This window comes from Balaenoptera physalus, assembly GCF_965194825.1.
Source record: "Balaenoptera physalus genome assembly, chromosome: 7".
In the NCBI taxonomy this organism is placed as follows: domain Eukaryota; kingdom Metazoa; phylum Chordata; class Mammalia; order Artiodactyla; family Balaenopteridae; genus Balaenoptera; species Balaenoptera physalus.
In genome coordinates, this window is record NC_138886.1 from 87,178,154 (window position 1) to 87,197,431 (window position 19,278).

At 44.7% G+C, this 19,278-nt stretch overlaps 1 protein-coding gene across 6 annotated transcripts in view; it reads right to left on the minus strand.

Annotated features, from left to right (window-relative positions):
• Window positions 1-200: 200 nt before the first annotated feature.
• The window catches only part of PTCH1 (patched 1), a 67,123-nt gene continuing 48,045 nt past the window's right edge, over window positions 201-19,278 (minus strand). For 5 of the 6 annotated variants that reach the window (XM_082469572.1, XM_082469574.1, XM_082469571.1 and 2 more), the window contains 9 exons: window positions 18,986-19,128; window positions 16,696-16,879; window positions 14,956-15,236; window positions 13,383-13,520; window positions 10,348-10,490; window positions 6,925-7,024; window positions 6,119-6,373; window positions 3,950-4,505; window positions 201-3,403 (listed from right to left, as the gene is read on the minus strand). In XM_082469572.1, the coding sequence (XP_082325698.1) occupies window positions 3,951-4,505; window positions 6,119-6,373; window positions 6,925-7,024; window positions 10,348-10,490; window positions 13,383-13,520; window positions 14,956-15,236; window positions 16,696-16,879; window positions 18,986-19,128 (1,799 nt within the window). In that variant the 3' untranslated portion in view covers window positions 201-3,403; window position 3,950. The remainder of the gene's footprint in view (window positions 3,404-3,949; window positions 4,506-6,118; window positions 6,374-6,924; window positions 7,025-10,347; window positions 10,491-13,382; window positions 13,521-14,955; window positions 15,237-16,695; window positions 16,880-18,985; window positions 19,129-19,278) is intronic. The other variant, XR_014265723.1, reaches the window with a different exon arrangement.

Here is a 19,278-nt window from a genome sequence, read left to right on the forward strand (position 1 = left end):
CCCAGGGCTGCAGTTTGCTGACTCCTCACCCCATGCTGATAGAATCTGAGTTCTTCCCCACCACTCCTTGCTTTCAGCTGTAAAATGGGGATGCTATTCCCGGTCTTACTTTTCTCCATGGCTATGATGAAGACAAGGTATGATAAACACTCAGAAAAAACATTTTGTATCAGGTTCAATCAGTCCCATATTGTCAGCTATACTGTTTTTAAGCACAACACCTTTATTTTAATAATCATTGAATTGGACTTATAAATACTCCCTTGAATTATTAGGTATCACATAAAAAAAAACACAAAAAGGCTAAAAGATGACAGAAGGAATCATTTTGAAGGGTAATTTAGGAACTTTCTTCGTGTCAGAAAATAAAAATGTAGAATTCTTCCTATGTCAATAATGCCTCCATGAAGGAGAACAAAAAAATGAGTATTTAACAAGGTTAGTCAGACAAAAAACAACAAAGTTTATGACGGCGTGACGCACTAACTGCCTTCGTAAAATATTTTAATTAAAAACCATTCCAAAAACAAAGATGTAACCAACAAGTTATATTATTTTTTATTCATGTTAGAATTTCTATCAGTGTTTGAACATTAATATTTAGAGAGTTTGTACATTTTTGCCTTCTGAGGTTTAAAATGAGAACCACACTAGGTCACAAATGGTAACTAATACACATTCCACAACTGCATGAATATTCACTCAATCTCACTCTCTTAACACTGTTAAACATTTTCTTTTCCTTGCTGTACTTTACAATGAAAAGTGTGCCCCACTCATGTCTCAGCAAAGTTCCAGACATTATGGATTCATCACATATAAATTCTTTAAAAATATACTTCTGTCAAAAGACTTGATGACTACTATGTACACTACAAAAATAAATTTTCATATAAATAAATTATATGGCATACTTTTATCTTTGTAATTGAAATGACACAAACCCATTTCTGCCAAAATTGGCAGACAATGAGACCCAGTTTGAATATTTCCTTTAAACTCCTTACACTAAAACCTACCATGAGTCCTTAATGAAAATGTTATATACTCTGAACTATTTAACATTAGTAAGCACTCTATACAAATAAAAATTCTGTTCAAAGGTAAAACATAGCTGTAATAGTGTTTCCAATAGAAATAAAATCCCTGCATTTTTCTGTTATAAACTGGCATGACAAATACTGTAGGAAAACATTCTTATGATACAAAATTATAAATATCAGCAAAGATTTTTTTTTTTTTTTAAAATTAAAACATCCAAATGAACAAACAAGACAGACAAAATAAAACTATTTTAAAAAAGAGGGAGAGAAATTCTGGTTGCCTGCCAGCCCCCGAGTTCTCCCTTTGCCAATGTGACTACTGGAGAAAGCTCTATGCTGTGCAGAAAGCAGGGGCCAGGCAAGCAGTCAGGCACCATGCAAGCTGGGCTCAGGAAAGGAGCGAGGGCACTCCTCGAGCCAGAGGGAAGCAGACCTCTGAATTTTGCATCATCTCTCTCCTGAATGTGGGATATAAGTTTTCTGAGCAGAGCTTGAGTGTTAGGTAGACAGACAGTGTGGCTGACAGAGGCACCAAACAGTAGCAGTGGGGCCACTGGGGCCCCTGGCATATTAACACACACATCTGGTAACCACAGTCTTGTGGCGAGTTTTAGAGTCTGAGGTCACTACACTGGCTGGTACTACTGGGGGCCGTTGCCTTTCGAATAAGATTTTCCATGTAAAACAGGAAGCATAATGGGAGCTGCCATTTGTGCACTCCTACAGTAGCTTAGTCTGGGTACCGAGTGCTTCCCCAACATTTGTTGGTCTCTGGCTAAGAGCCTAGGAAGACCAAACCTCAGAGCAAGAAAACAGAATTGATATGGAAGCAAATCTTTAAAAATAATGCCTGGTTGAGAGATATGTCTCTATATACATTCTTCAGTGGGGGGGGGGGTTATGCAATTAGCATCTTCCTGCTCTTCAATAAATGTCACATTGAAAGAATACTAATGATGGTGAGAAGAGGGGGATGAGTTACTTACGAAGCGTGCACCCATAATGTTAATATTAACACTTGGAGGACCACCCTTCTGAAGCTCATACCCTATAGAATTTCTGATTCCGTGTCACCATGTTGGATGCTCACTATTTTAAAGAGGATGCAAACAAATCCAGAAAGCCCCAACCGTGCCATTTAGCAAGAGAGGGAGTTTAAATTGTAGGGACTCAAAACATCACCTCTGGGTCTGTTGTGGACCCAGAATTAAGAGGTCATTGTCTCCAGAAGATTTCCAATCCACTCTTAAATTTGGGTGGTGATAGTGGTGGTGGTGTGTGTAAGTGTGTGTGTGTGTTGTGCGTTGGTTACAAGAGAGGTACAATGAAGGCTGCATACTTTTGAGGATACGCTCACGGCCCAGCTGAGGCTCCCACTAGGTATGTTCTCTAGGTCTTTAATACCAATAAAGATGAAGAGATGTGAGCTCTGTACCCTGAGGTTCCAACATCCACCACAATGGTCCATGCGAAGGAACTTATCTCCTCTGAGGCACGAGTTGGGGTGTCTGGATGGCAGCCAATGATCTTAAGAGATGCCCTGAACTTGAAGTGAGTCTGGCAAAAGGATAAGGAGATGTTTAGGGCTAGCCCTCCACCAGCGCTAGCACTAGAGATATCCTGACTCTTCTGGCCTAAGGTAGCGCCCACCACGGGTCACTCACAGACAGTAAGAAGAAAAAAAAAAAAAAAAATCACAGTACAGTACATTGGGAAATCACACACGTGTTCACACACACAGCCAAACAAGAGAATCTCATCCAACTACACCTAGAGAAGCCACCGGGGTTAACGTGCTTTCTTCATATTTGCTCATTAAACAACAACAAAATTATCACGCATAGCGTGTTTGAAAGTTAACAGTAACATTTCATACTACCACAGGGTTGTGATATGCAAATTTAAAATATTTTAAACAGAAACCTTTACAAAATAATCCTATTACATAAGCAATATTTGCATAGAATTATACAGGTAAATTATACAATATTTAAGCAGCAGCAACATATGCTGAAATTTAAGACTAAGTTAAGCTTGGTTGTGGCACAGAGACCAATGTACAAATAGGCAGGGGCTCCGCTGCGGTCTCCCCACTGCCTGCTCTGGAGGCAGGAGTGGAGAAAACCCAGATCACACTACTTTACATCCGTTCCTTCGTATATTACATATGTGTACACCTCTTAAATATTTATAGAAATATTTCACAAAATAATACAATCAGTTACAGTAACAATGAACTGCTATCTGGCACAGCACACCTTTCTAACTCCGCAGTTCTCTTCAAGCAGTTCTGGTGGGGCAGGGTAGGGGTAGGGAGGGGCTTCCAATCTTTGGCCTCTTTGCTTCAGATTTTACTCACCCTTTAAAAGAAAAAAAAAAGGAAGTCAAAGTAACAGGTCTATGAGTCCCTACTTATAAAGCACAAACACAGGCAAAACGGGTCTGGGGTATAGAAATCAGGAAGGTGGGGGATGGGTGAGGGCCTGAGGGGCTTCCAGGGGCGGGTCATGATCTCTCCCTTGACCTGGGGGCTGGTGACAGGGATGTGCTCGCTTTGCGACCGTTCACTGAGCTGTGCGTTCATCAGACATACCTGCTATGGCTTTGAAAGACTGAAAAATAGGTGAAAGGGGCAGCTGTCAGGGTCTCTGCTGAGATGCATTAACCCTCCACAGGCTAACTGTGAGGGACAGACCCAATCTGGAACTCAAGTGGTTCTCCAAGGATGACGAAGCTTAGACAGGCAACCCTGCCTGTGGGTAAGAGGTCACTGCGGTTCAGCAGGGGACACATCAGTGCCCAGGGCTCCAGGAGGATGCAGCCATGTGCGTCCCTCCAAGTCCCTGAGGGGTCACTGAAGAGCAGCGCCTCTGAGGCCCACCCTCCTGCCCACCGGCCTCGCCCACCTCAGTTGGAGCTGCTGCCCCGGCGCCTCTCCTCACATTCCACGTCCTGTAGCTCAATGACCTCCACCTTGGGATCCCTCCTCTCGCAACGGACGTTAAAAGGCACATGGGGGTCCTCAAACAGCCCGTGGTCAGTCTCGGGGTAGTCCTCGTAGCCCGGGCGAAGCCCCCCTCGGGGGTTCCGACCGGGCCCGGGCCCGGGGGCGGGCGGGGGGTGCACTGCAACAGTCACGGACGCCGAGGCCGTCACGGTGGTGATGGGCTGGCAGTAGCTGGGCACGGAGCTGCCCGTGGCAGTGAATGCTGGGTGCCGAGGGTTGTGAGAACGGGTTCCCCGGGGGCCCGTGCGGTCCCTATTGCTAGGGCCAGAATGCCCTTCAGTAGAAATTTCGAAAGCGTCTCTGCGCGGTCTGTAGGGGGGCGGCCTCAAGCATTCTCTGGGGGCTTCTCTCCTGGGCTGCTGGCCTGGCCGTCCGGGTGGCAGGGACCCTGAGTCCAGATGGGGCTGCTGTCGAGGGTTGGAGGGTGGGTGCTGCCTCGGTTCAGGATGGACCACCTGCAGAGGGCAAGGGCAGGTTGAAACAGGCCGGGTGCTAATCCCAGGCTGGGCATCGGCCCCTGCTGCCCCGGCCCTCCCTTCTTGGCTCTGGCTCCTGCCTGGCCACCCACACACAGCTCTTTCTGAACTGGAGCTTAGTCAACCCCACAGATGGCTGGGAGTGCCCCAGGGAGCTAACAGGGGCCTTCCACCCACAACGACGTGGCAGAGGTACGCCCTGTTTGGACGCTATGCCTAGGCTTTCTCCAGCACAGCTGGCTGGACACATATGGCTGCTGCCCATAAATGCAGGGCTGTGGTCTAAGTACCCGAGCTGCCTCTCTCCCACAGTCCGCCACCCCACCCTGCTGGGTAGAATCAGATCTCGAGCTCCTCATCTTCTAAAATGACTAAACGTCTGGCCCTGGCTCGCCCAAATGCAGGACGTTGCCCGGACGTTACCTACACTGTTGAATATGGTAGCCATTAGGGACATATGGCTATTTACATTTAAATTAACTAAAATTCAAAATTCAGCCCCTTAGGTCGCGCTAGCCACATTTCAAGTGCTCAACAGCCACACGTGGGCAGTGGCTACTGCACTGGAGAGCATTTGCACTGTCACAGAAAGTTCTACCGGGCAGTGCTGCTCTGTCCTGTTGTTAGGAATCTGGTTTCTGGGTCTCTGTACAAAGCATGGAGCAACACAGTGGCCACATCAATCAAAAGGACCGTGACCAACTTCAAAGTCGTTCAGCTTGTACCTATTTTTAGGCTCCCGCTGAACAAAACCAGATTCACACTGCAGCTCAGCAGGCATCGTCACGGGGGGTAAGAGGAAGAAAATTTAGGTTATTTGGTTGGCCTCTCTCTCTTTCATGGAAGGGCAGCTCCAGCCTGGGACTGGAATACCCATTTCCTGGAGGGACAGCAGGAGGCCCCAAGTCAGAGCAACATGAGCCTAAGAACATTCCTTGGGTTTTGTGTGCTGTGCTCCAGGCCTGGGGGGCCGAGGACATCCTGGGGAGCACAGAGAGGGGAGAATGCAGTTGGGGCTCTCAGGGCCTCTGAGAAGAGGCTCCGGGCTGCTCATGGTTTTCCTGAATTACTGAAGGCTGGTTCTCAGCGTCTCTGCTCCTTCCAGCCACCTAGAATACGAGCTTGGAGCCACAAAAGCTTCTGGTGAAGTCTTAGACAATAACGATTGAAATAATTTTATACCAAGGGCAATTAATAACAGAAGTGGAAGGGAAAAGAAATCACTTCTGCTGGCAATAAAAATACCATTACATTTTAAAATAGGTATCATCCTACAATGATATGTAGCTTTTAAAAAAAGGGGGCAGGGGGAGCAAGGCATGCTTTACCTCTGGTCCTTAAGCTCAAACTGTACTTAGCTCAAACAAGATACATACTGATGGATGTTTTGCATAGCCACCAATATTGGTCCCTGCCCTTTTCAATCTGTATGAGATACAACCATAGGAAACTGACATTTTTATAGTTTAAGAAGAGCCAAATATTGGCAATTTCATGTGAGTCCACCTAACCTATACATTTTTTGGCATGCTGTCTGTGATTTGCTGTTCAGAGCAGGCAGGGGCTGCCTCCTGGGGTGAATTATGACTTACGGTGGAGCGGGCGAACACAGGGTTCTCTGTGGCTTCCACGATCACTTGGTGGGAAGGGCCCCCGGTGCCCTGCTGGGCCTCGTAGTGCCGAAGCTCCTCACTGATGCCCGACACTGTCGTCTGAGAACTGTACTCCGAGTCAGAGGAATCAGACCCGTTGTTCGTGTGACCAGGGGGCAGAGCAAACCGGACCACGCTGGGGGGCGGCTCAGGGGAAGGCGTGGGCAGCCGGTTCAGCCCGTTGGCTGGAGACACCTATTTAAGGGGATTCAATATCACAGGTGTTTATCAACCATCTACCTGGTGGCTACACTTCAGGTTCAAAGCACAATATTGTTCAGGGGTCGCTGCCCCTCCCCCGCTCCCCCTCCCGGCCTCTCACGCTACCCTGTATTCACTTGGCCCAATCCCTGCCACTTTGAAGACCCCTGGGCCTGACAGCTGGAGCGAAAGAACTGCCCTCTGCTTTCACACTCTGGAAAGGCAGGCTGTGCCCTTTTAACTCCTGTTCAAGCCCAGATATTCTTCTTGAGTGGAAAGTGCTTCATTGATAGAGACCTACAAGACTCAGGTTGCCAATCACTAGGTTTCAAAAATAAACAACCTAAACCAAATCAAACCATTCCCCCTACATCCCCTAGCACTATTAAATTGAAGGGAAAAAAAGCCATAGTTATTTGTTTACTGAAAAAGTAAACAACCAGCAAATGTGGATATACTTAAATATCTAAATTAAGAGTGACACCAGGAAAAACAATATTCAGGTGGCCTGAGGACTGCACATTACACTGGCGACAATCACTGACCTCAGGATACGGTCCGAAGAAGGACAAAAGGACCGGCAGCAAAACCAGTCCATTGAGAACACCCAGGATTGTTAGGATTGCCAGGACAGCAAAGAAATACCTTGAAGATAAAAGGGAAACAGGAACATTTACCATGGCAAAAGTAAATTAAGCTACCCTTCACGTGCCCAAACGCCAGAGCCAAAAATTAACAAAACCCACACCAGTGAAAAGGCTGTTACAACACTGCGTTTCAAATTCAGCACAAGATTAGTTGTTTTTTTTTTTCTTTTAACCTTATGACTTTGAGGACTACATTCTACAACCCAAAGTGTTAGTTCATGAAGGGAAGAAAAAAAATCAGGTTTGTTAATTTGCTGAAATCTCATGGCATGTAATGTTATTTATGAATGTGTTACACAAACACAAAAATATGGAATGTGAACTGAATGGCCGAGCAGACTGAAAGCACAAATACAATGCAGAGGGGCCCCGTCCATGAAAACCCAGCAGAAGCAAACAAATGAAGTGAAGGGTGTAGAATTTAAACAATTTAGCCCAGGAGGAAAAGCAGCCCACTTCTGCAGGCAGCTAATCCACTGTGAAATGCTTCTGCATCTTAGAGCAGAATCTCTAATTAAGTCTCCAGCGTAGCAGGTAAGGCTTTCCCTGGGCTTTCATTAACTGCAACTTTCTGCCTAGAATTCTGTGAGTTCCAGTTTTACCAAATAGCTCCAATTGCAATCTTTTTAGAACACTGGAACCAGCTTTCGGCAAAGAAAACACTGCCCATTCTGTGGTTGCTGGGGCATTTTCGGGGGAGGGCGGTCCACAATGACGGGCTGCTCTGCCGGCCAATCTTTTGTTGAACAATTTAGCATCTCTGAATACTCTTGTTTTGCGTCAGCCAATTCAAACATAAAGGCCGCAGCACCATGAAGAAGAGGAGAGTGCACAAGTGGCCCTGCTTTCCCACCGTTGAGGGCTAAGGTCTGGGATCCTTCACGAATACCAAGGTGAACCTGTCAGCCAGGGAGAGTCGCTCGAGGATGTTGCACACAGCTGGAGGCAGCGGGCTCCACGCAAGCATGCGTTTCTGTAACTAACGGTTTCTAGGGCAATTCTGCTGGAAGTGGGCTGGGGTGGGGGACAGCTCAGGATGTTCTGGGAAGAGGGAGGGCAAGATATCTATCTGTTAATGGTCCTCTTGATCATAAAACGGAACAGGCACCAAACTTTGCTGTGCCTATATATGTTTCAACGTTAGATGAAAGGAGAGAGAATCCCTATAAAAATACAAATACCTCGCAGCTATTGTAAACATTAGAAACTTCTGAGCTGCATTAGTAAAAGCCAAGCAGCCGATGTCTTGCACTAATGTAAACTGCTGCAACTTTAGGCTGAGGCATATATCAGCAGCAGGCATTAAGACATTTGCATCCCATCCATCTAACTGTAGAATAAACAGACCAATTAGATTTCTGACAGCTTAGTGTATACAATGTCTGCTCATTTAGTCGACCTCAGTGAGGGCTTTATCAGGTTAATCCATCCAGTTCTAGAAAATGGGAAGCCCTTTTAAGTGCTTGAAACAAGAACCCTGATATCTCTGGGAGAGAACAAGACGCCATGGGTTAGATGAGAGAGCTGGGATCCTGCTCTCCACCCAGGTCCCAGATGGTTGTTCTAATTCAGGCTATGTTTCTTCTCTGTGGCTCCCTTGGCATCCCCCACAAGGCTGAGTTAGATCCTCTGAGATCCCATCACACTCTGTTTCCCATGGTTTTGAATTGCCTGTGACCTTGTCTCTCTCCCCCCATAGACCGTAAACTATGTAGAGGGGGACGGGGTCTACATTACTTGCAGTTGTGTGAAATGGCACTTATGAGGTGCTCACTACATTGCGTTGAATGAGAAATTACACAAAGGAAACTCTATTTGACATAGGGTTTTTACATCACAGAGAAACAACTACTAATGCCCGAATAAAGGAAAAGTCAAAATCAAATTAAGAGCTTAAAACAAAACCCAGACCAAAACCTTCATCTAGTTTAGGCATATGTCTACCTGATATTGGCAAACAGGGTGTACGAATTGGCTTGTTAAGTGATCAGTCGTCTGTGCTGAGAGGATCAGCAACGTGGCCATCATCTGGGAGCTGGCTGGAAACGCAGACTCCGCTCCCCACCCCCAGTGAAGTCTGATCTGCATTTACAGAGAGCCCCAGATGACTCATGAGCACGTTACAGTTTGAGAAGTACTGGTCTACACCTCTCCACTCACTCTCCACCCAAGCGACACTGAGCCAACCCTGGCACTCATTCTAGCAAGGCTAAATCTCCATGATGCCGACCCGCCCAATGGGGTACGTCACAGACCAGTGGACTGATCTTTTCTTGTAATAAAGAAACTTTGGCTACAACTTAAAATCCTCTTCTTTTCACTTGGAATTGAAAGGCCTATCGCAACATACACATCAGAAAAGCCTGTTTAGATTCTCTTTCTAGATTATCGAAATGTCCCTAACGATCAAGTCATTTCTCACATTTCATTCTGCTTTACCATGGTCCTAATTCTGGACTATCTTTTACTTATTGATGATTCTGGCCTCGCCTCTCCACAGAGCAGCAGGGTTACATCCAAGGGCAGCTATGTCAAAAAGCTGCGGAGGCTGTTCAGAGAAGAAAATGGTCTTTCCCTGCAGTTCTCAAATTCTTTTCAAAAGGAAAACTTGCTCTCCTTTTATACTTCACAAAGTCAAATCCTTAATTAAATTCACCAGAAACTGCTTGCCATGAAATCCAAATTGAAAGATGTATCCAACTAGGCTTGGATTTCAAAAATTTGGTGTTAAGTCACACATTAAATGCTTCTTAAATCTTAGTGGCAACTCAAATGTGAAATCAAGGCATGTCATCTTCACTTCTTAAAAGAATAAAATCTATGTGAAAATTTTAGGTTTCTGTACGTTTTCCTTTCTACCGTTTTGAAGGAGAAGTGAAGGTCAAATTCAGTCAATTAATGGGAACCAGGTCATTTCTTTCTGTTGGTATTTCTAACCTCAATAGCAATAAATGGGATATCAGTTTCAAGTTGTAGAGTTGCCTTTGTTGCTAGCCCCAAACCCTCCATCTTTTCTCCCTAAGATATTCCCCAAGACAGCTCTAGAAGAGAGCTTGCTTTTATGCCTCTCAGGATACCTCTGAGTTAATAAACTCAAAAGAAAGTGGAGTCACAGATTGTGGCAATCACTTCACAATGTATGCATATATCAAACCACCATATTGTACCCCCGTAAATATATACAATTTTTATTTGTCAATTATACCTCAATAAAGCTGCGGGGTTAGGGGTGGGGAGTAGAGTCACAATGAAGACATGCTGCAATCTTCCAGAGACAGAAGGAAATAAGCAACAGAGATCACATTAGAAACTAACGCTTACCTGACAATGAAATCAAACTCGGATCCTGCAAGCATCAGCACTCCTAACAGAGTGGAAACAGCACCATCCAGAACAGGTGCAAACATGTGCTCCAGGGCGAGCACGGCCCTGCGGTTCTTATCGCCAATGGCTGTTAGAAAGGCCTGTGCAACGAGGAGAGTTTGGATGATCAGATTCCTGGACTTGACTTGGTCAATGGCCAGCTTCGTCTTAAATGCTATTAGCCACTTTCATCTGCCTCCACTGAACCTCTCAGATCTTACCCTCTAGCTACTGGAATGTTTAATTGGGGCTGCTCAACTAGCTAAATCTAGGCTTACACTAAATTGACCTGTTCATGATAATGGGTTGTATTTGGTATTGATGTAAATCTTGAACAACAAGAATAAAAGAAGAAAAGCATATTTACTTTAAATTTAAAAACCATGCCAAAACTATACAAATGAGCAAAATGTTCCCTTCTTTTCACTGTTACTCACGCTTGAGTTTACTCCCCACACTTAAATGCTCTAGCATCATTCATATGGGAGACCTCCAGTTGTGAAAGCGACAGCATTTTGCCCGATTTTTTGAAAGGTCAAGATATTACTTCCAAATGGGCTTAGCACCTGGGTGCTAAATACATATTTCCTCACTATTATGCTGAGGTTAGAAATTCTGTCACTGTGTTCAAACTAATGTGTTTGTAGTACATGTAAGTACCATGAAGGTATCACAAGAAAAACACAGGGCTGTAAATTCAATCAAGCCTGTTCTAAATATGTGTGGATATATCTCACCTCTTATGCATTCTCTAAAGCTCTTCTAGTTCAAGGACACTGTTGATACCAAATGGGAACTTTATGGAGATCTTGGTATATCAGACTATTGGCTTGAGTGTGTGACCCAGAACCATTTTAATGTGGCTTAGTTACCGTTACACCCTGCCTGCTCCCCCAGTGGGACGCAACAGGGAGGGCTGAACCTGGCAGAAGCTTGCTCTCTGAAAGTTCAGGCTGCTCTGGGATGTGCTGAGAAGAGGGCTTGGGGCCCTTGCAGGTGGCATTATGTGCACTAGGGAAGGACAGGAGGTTATTCTACTTAATGGATGAAGAAATAAAATTACACAAAAGTATGCAAAGGTGCATTGTGAATTTTCATATTTTTCTCTAAAGTGGGGTCTATGTATGGATGCTCTTTCAGAGTTGGGAGACTTCAGGGTCAAAGTAGTTGTCTTTTTCTCCTGGGAGGAAAGCACCAAGATGGTTTGGAACCACGTCGCTCTGTGCTGTATTTGGGCCATGAGGCCCTAAGGGTCAAAGTTGGGTTGATTTTCTTGCATATAACTTATACTACTAAAACAGTAAACTGCCAGGCACCCATCGATTCCTTGACGACTTTCACATACAGGACATGGTAAGAACACCATGTCCTGTGTGTGGATAGTCTCTTGATGAAGACTTGGGCTAGCAGCACAAAGCCAAGTTGGCTCTTCAGACTCCTTAAATTCTCAGGATTAAATCTTGCATGAGGAATAGAGGAGTTCCTTCACTGTTTATTCAGCACCAGTATGGATATTTATGTTCATACGACCTCAGAGATCCAAGGTGCCGCTACAGTTTAAAGACTGTCATTAGCATTTCCACTGCAAAAATCTGTTCTAGGACCACCCTTGTTTGTAATGCTAGCTACCAAGAAGAGTGGTTTTCATTCACATCAGAATAAAATGATTTGTGGATTTTTGGCTCGCGTGTAATTTTTCTCCTTTTTTAAAGAAATGATATCACAATTATGTGTTCTCTAAGCTCTAGGCTCTTCTTTCTAAAAATCCCCTCTCCTTCTTCGCAGCTCAACTGAGGAAAGTAATTTGGGTAGGCTCAAAATTTAGAAAACTGTTTCTATATATTATCAGCTTTTTATTATACATTGGGGGAAAAACAGGTTAACTGCAACAAAACATTCCTTCTGAAATACAAACATTTATAATCTCTAAGTAGCATAAATATGGCCCTGAAAGAAGACAACAGAAGGTAGAAGGCAGAAGCATCTGTCTAGACACCCATATGTGTAGATATGCATGTGCCATTTGTTGAGCCCAAAGAAAATCAACGCTAGAGATTGCAAAAGCAAGGCTTTTTGCAAGAGCAAAGGCTTTACTCAATCAAAGTAATTTGATCCAAGTCAAATGCTTGGTTTCCTAGCTAAGCATTCCAAACATCAGTATTTATTCAGTCAGTAAGTATTTACTGAACGCCTACATAAACCCAAGGACGCAGACTATAAACACAAGTGTGGACGGAACATAATTTACACATCGCTATAGGGCTTTTGAATAATTCTCTGATAAATGTATACGACGGGCTTGTTTCTTGGGTTAGACTCCTCTTGAAGTTTACTTTTCTCCCACAAAGCATTCACAGGACTGTGCATAGAAAGAGCGGGGGAAAAATTCCTATTGAGAGAAACACTAGTTCTCTTACTTTCTGCCGTCATGAATTTGGAGGCTGGGAGGTCAAAGGAGCTGGGTGGGCTCAGGTGGGAGAGCTAGTTCATCAGCCCCAGGGTATTTCCTCAGCTGCCAACTCACCTCACCCTCCACTATGCCATCCCCACCAAATCTGTGAGTGTGGTCTCATTTTATCCCTGCTTTGTTACTGTGATTTTAAAAATTGTGTGTATTCATGCACACGTATACATCATCTGTCTTAGGAACAGCAGACGAGTTCAGGACCCGTGGTGACACAATTGACAACACCAAATAAGCAGAATCCTTCCTGGCCCACTCGGACACACCAGGGACACTGCCTACTGCTGACGTGGCCTGGCTTTCACCTTTGACACCCTTCTTCTTAGATTTCCCCCAGAGGGAAAGGAGTCCAGCTGAACTTCAGCCACTCCCAGGGAATGTCTGTGCTCTGAAGCCTTTCTGCTGTGATGTGTGTCAGGTGTGTTCCTTGATGTTGGAGAAAATGAAAAGGTTCCCAACTTGGAAACGAAAAAGAGCTAGGGGAAATAGGTTGCCTTTTCATAGCTTTCACTAAAAACGTCTCCCATACCAGAGCAACATGAACGGTGAACTCCACTCCGATGCCGACGGAAGCGATCAAGATGACCACAGGCACGGCACTCAGCTTGATTCCAATGAGGCCCATCATGCCAAAGAGCTCGACCGTCATCAAAGCCAAGACTGTCACCTTTAAAAAGACACACAGGATGAGTGACTGGGCACAAACACACTCTAGGTGTTGCAAAAATTTTTTCAAAACTATTCCCCGAGCGCAATCTATAAGGAATTATAGAAACACGCACTCATTGCTGGCTACAAATATAATATAGTTTAAAACAAGGTGTTTCCTTCTGTTTTGATCTTAACCATCAGAGACCATCCTTCAACTTATAACTGAGTTGAAACTAGAGTTTTTGGTTGCCTTGCCCTCCATCCTAAAGAAAGCTGATAGGACGGGGTGAATAAAAGTTCTTTTACGTAAAAGTAGCTTTGCTTTTGCTTGGAGAGTCCATGGACTGAGTGAGGATGACTTGGGAGAAAGGGGACGTGTGGTCAGCTGATGTGGGTCAGGTTACAGCCCCTTCACTTTGAAGAAATGTGGAGTTACTGGGGTGGACAAAGCAAACAGTCAAATCCAAGGAAAAGCTTTTATTTGCCTTTCTTTCATCTGCCTTGTAAAAATTTCTAGGGGGATGGAAAGAAAATCTGTGTGGCAGACTTTGGAGTTTTTTGGGCCAAAGAGGAGAAAATACAAATAAAACAATAAACTACACAGGGACAAAAGAAGGAGAGAATGATCTTTCCTTCTGGAGGTGGGGGGGGCAGCAGGCAGTGAAGGGGGAACAGACAAGTACAATAAAAGTTCCCTTTGCTTTCTTTTAATAAGCTAATGAAAGATGGATAACATCAATTGCTTAAGTACCATGAAAACTCCTATAGACTAAACATTTACCTTTAAACATACCTGTTGCACAGACTTATGGTGCAGAAACAAGACCTGGTCTCTGTTTTTATAATTCTGGCATTTTGAAGGCTATACCACAGTTCATGGAATTTAAATACTGCCATGATTTTATTAGCCTCTACACGAAACTTGTTTCAAATCTGAGAGTATTATACTTGGAGAAAGAATGCAAAAAATAGGTTGGTAATACTCGTTTATCAATTCTGCCCAAGAGTTAAAACAAACACACCACACAAAACCATCCCTAAAACCATTTATCCATATACCACCGTCCTAACTTCTCGAATTATCCCTCCATTTAGAAGAATCTTCTCTATATTTGGTCTGGGTTGTAGTAACAAAATGACACTTGAATTGAAAAAACAGTTATGCTTTGCGTGTTTGTATTTAATAAATGCTCAGCTCAATTATGGAAAGTGTGCTCAAAAACTCCCCTATCTTTACATAAAAAGTTTAAAGGAGAGGGGACAGAAGATTAAGGCCATTAAAGGCTCTACCTAACCACGAACCTCACCACCTCCAGTAGAATAAATACAGTATGGATGATGCAATCTATACCCTCCTCCAGAGGCCCAGACATAAACAAAACTTCCCGGCTGCAGAAAGAGCTATGCTGAAAGGAATTTGACTTCCACAAAGACCCTTAGAATAAACTCACAATGATCCCGGCCGTCCAGGGGTTCAGGAGGAAGACAGCACACACGAGGAACGTGCAGGCCAGCACCACGCTGATGGATAGGAGGAGCCAGTGGCGGAGGCCGATGTACTGCTCCCAGAAGAGGAAGGGGTAGCCGTTGGGGTAGCTGGAGAGCCCCAGGCTCGTGTAGTTGTTGCAGATCGTTCTGACTTTTTCAATTGCTTCAACGAAGTCTGAGGTGTCACGCAAGCCGTTGAGGTAGAAAGGAAACTGAGCGTATTCGATGGGCTCTGCTGCTGGGACTGGAGAGAGAAGGCAACAGGGAGAGGGCCCAATGGTCAGGGGCTCCTGGCAATACTGAGAAAGGCAAACGGACGCCATCCAAGGGTGGAAGAAATGCAGCAAGCTCCCACTGTTAGCCATCCCAGATGTGCAACCCCAGATTCTCCACAATTGCAATGAGAAGAGAAAGAACTCGGCAAGAAAGTCCACTTAACCGCACCTCTTTCAACATGAAGGACAAACGATACCAATGGTGGTCTTCAGGTCTTTACAGTTTCAATCTTTGGTTTAAGAAATTTTAAACAATGATCAACCTTTGATTTTGGGGGAGGGGTGTGTGGAGGAGGAGCCTGTGATCTGTGTATTGATTTACCCTTAGATTTTAATCTTCTAGAAGCAGTCACTCTTTGTAATGGGTCTAAACAACTTAAGAATTCAATTGTGAGAACGTTTTTTTTGTTCAACTGACACAAGTGAAAATACTAAGTTCAAGCTGTTTTACTCAATCACTTATGAGAACAAAATAACTCAAAAGCCATGCTTTACTGAGAAAAATGCTTGACTTTCTTATCCTTTTAGTGATCTAACACACTTAAACCTTCCATGCTTCTTTTTTTAATGCAATGCTAAGTCTTCAGCAGCAGGGGAAGAAATCCTTATACAACAAGCATTTAGTTGCTGCCGTTGTGTGTTCCAGACCCTCTGGGGTCATTCAGTTGACTTGCTAAACATGATTTGCCCTATTATAATCTCAACTATAAATTTTCATTAAGACAAGCCTTGGCTGCTTGCCACAAGGCTCTGAGGTTTAGATACAGGGAAGCACAACCCGCCTGCTCTCCAGCCATGTTCGCAAAGGGACCTGTCTTCTTTCTCACGTCCTCCCTTGGCCTCGTACCCAAGGTATACGCTACTAATATCTCTAACACAAATGCAAATTAAATCCATCCAGAACCACCTTTCAAAGTCGGGGCTGAGAGGTGAAAGGAAGAGGACGCTGATGTATACAGACTTTTCTGCTCCGGTTTAAACAGCTTTGACAGAGTACAGGTGCTTGGTGGCTTATAGGAATGACCCAACTTGCCAAAAATCCCTTCAACACCAGAGTTGACAAAGTTAAGATAAACATATAATCCCTAGCGATAAAACTCTGCAACAGTAAAACAACACTCAACCTGGAGGCGTCCCCAACTTTCACATGGAACAGCTGGCATTAAAGAGAGAGGCCTGGTGGACGTATTAGAGTCAAAGGCACGAAGGGAGATTAGAGACTCTTATTTCTCAATGTGATAGAGCATGAGTTGCACTCGATTACACATCCTCATCTGTCTCCCAGAGTTTTAAACTAAAAGAAATATATTGTTCTGTTTACACTGTTGAACCCTGGGTAGTGTCAACGGATGAGGGCTGTGACTGAGCCTGGAGGTATGGGGTGTAAGGAGCCCCATAAGCTTGCAGGCCCAGTGGAAGGCTACTTACTTCTCAGCCTGGTTTCTGGCATGTAGTCGGCTTTGTCGTGGACCCACTCAGGACGGTGAGGCCGGATGTTGGCTTGGGAGGCGGCGTAAGCCACGGGGTCATTGCTGACCCAAGCGGTCAGGTAGATGTAGAAAGCGTTGGGATTAATGATGCCGTCTGCATCCACCAGGCGCCATTTAGTCAGCTGCAAAATGGGCAGAACAGAAGCCTTTCAGAGGGGTGCTTGGGGTAAACACACTCCTGCCTAGAGAGAATAGGAGTGGAGCTCTGCACCAGCATTTGCAGCAGAGGAGAGAATGCCCACTGTTTGCAAGTACAGAAAATCCCATCAGAACACCTTTGGTTTCTTTCAAAATGCACTTATCAGAGGATGCAATAATCGGCACGTTTATAACACACACACACAGTTCTGCAAAAGGCCCAGGAATGGACTGAACCAATTAAATCTGAATGCTAAAAGGCTGTCTGCAGCCAAGGCGGAGAATGAACAATCTGAAGAAACATATTTATAGGAGAGGAAGGGGGAAAAAAACCTGGCAAGAATCCCCATACACGTCTGTGTGCAGTTAACCTCTGCTGTTAACACTAAAGGAAATGCCACCCAGTAAATGGAGGAGAGCTATAAAAATAAAACAACATCTGTATAAATTTTGCTAACACTAGCCTCCTATGACCTGTGTATTCAAAAAATGCCCATCGCCAGAAAGTGGAAGGGACGGGTGCACAACCTTGGTCTTTCTGGGAATCTTATTCTGAGAGGTGGTCACACATAGTACGCCACATCCTGTGAGGAAGCCAAATACTATGCTCCCTCTAAAGTGGGTCTGTGGGCCTTGCATAGGTGAAAAACATCAGGAGACAGATATACATAGACACACACGTATGTATGCATATACTTTTTCCTGTTTACTTTAGATTGAGAACTGGTTCCAATGCTTTCGGTCTTTTTTAACAAAATGAAAACACCAGTGACAGAAGTTAATAGAGAAAGAGTGAAGGAAGAAAGTGGAGGAGAGTGAGAGAACTAAATTTTAGGAATCTGGATTCAATTAATCCACAGGATATGTAACAACTGTACGTCTTCAAGCCGTCTCTGGAATTACATAGTACAGCTCACGGCCTCCGCGCACAAAGCACGCTCTTATCCCTCCCAGGCAGAGGAAATGATGTCCGGGGGCCTGGCCCAATCACATTTGTTCCACAGTGTCCCTGGTCCCTAAAACCCAACCCAGCCCCTGGGCATCCCCGCTATCTCTCAGACGCCTCTGCCCGCATCCTTGTCAAACCAGACAGCATGCCCCATGTGGCCATAAAGCACCAAGTTCACACTCCATAATAACTCTGAACAATGTACTTTGTAAATCTGTCACCTTTAATGCCAGCAAAAAAGGGGAGACAATAAACAGAGCTGCTAGGAAGATCATTAGCATGACGGTTTTCTGCCTGAAGTAAGTAAGTAAGTAAGCAAGTAAGCTACAAAGACCAGAGGGAATAGGACCTGGGGAAGCCAGTAGTGGGGCTGGACTCATCTGAAATCTGAAGGGTCCAAACGCCCTCCCCAGCATGCCCAAGGAATCAAAAGGGATATGCTGGAATCCAAGTGTCACAGCGAAGAGGCAAATGCAGTTGGAGAATATGATTACCAAATAGAAACAGTTCTTCTTACTTAGGGGGTAAGCACAACAGTGAGTCCACTCAGATTCCAAGCATCTGCATTTCCATCTGCCTCGCTCATGAGAGAGCAGTCTGTCTGTCCTCCTCTACCCCTTAGGCCACAGTGATGCAAAGGAATCAAACATAACAAATCTTCCTATCCTTCTAGTAACCTCTCCTAACCCATCCGTCCACCCCAAATTCTATTCTTTCAAATTCTGCTCCCCAATGGATTCACCTTTCCAAGTTTGAATAAAACCAAGACTGACATGGTAACAAGCACTAGAATTCGAAAGAGAACAATGCAACACAGTATGTCTAACATCTGAAAGAGTCTGCATTGCCTCAACTATACTTTCTTCTGACAATTGCTCTGAAGGTAAGTAACACACTTGTCCCCACTTGACAGATGAGCAAGGTGAGGCTCTCTGGGTTGCCCGCAGTCACACCATTTGCTGGTGGAATGAAGAGAATTAGAGCCAACTCAATATTCATTCTTCCAGCCCCCGATGCCTCAGATCTGCAGAGAGCACAGGCTGGGATTGCATGCTGTCAAGCAGTCTTCAGTGGCAGCTGCCCCAAAGCCCTGCTCCACGACGCCCTCCGAAGTTCCCATGGTGTAAGGCAGTGAGTGTACCTGGCTGATGTCGATGGGCTTATCACGGCTGCCGGTTTGCACCAGGAGTTTGTAGGCAAGGACCCCATCATCTGATCCATTTTTGTAATTGTTTGGCATGATTTTCCCAGTTTCCCAGTCACTGTCAAATGCATCCTGAAGTCCTAGAAAAGGGAAATGTGTGTAATACATTATAACTCTTAACCAGAATGATCCTGGTCCTAACAGGGTGCGCTGAGGACAGTGGAGTGTTTGCCATCAATCCCAAACACTCTATATTCTACTTGTATTTGACTTCATGTGACACTATTAGA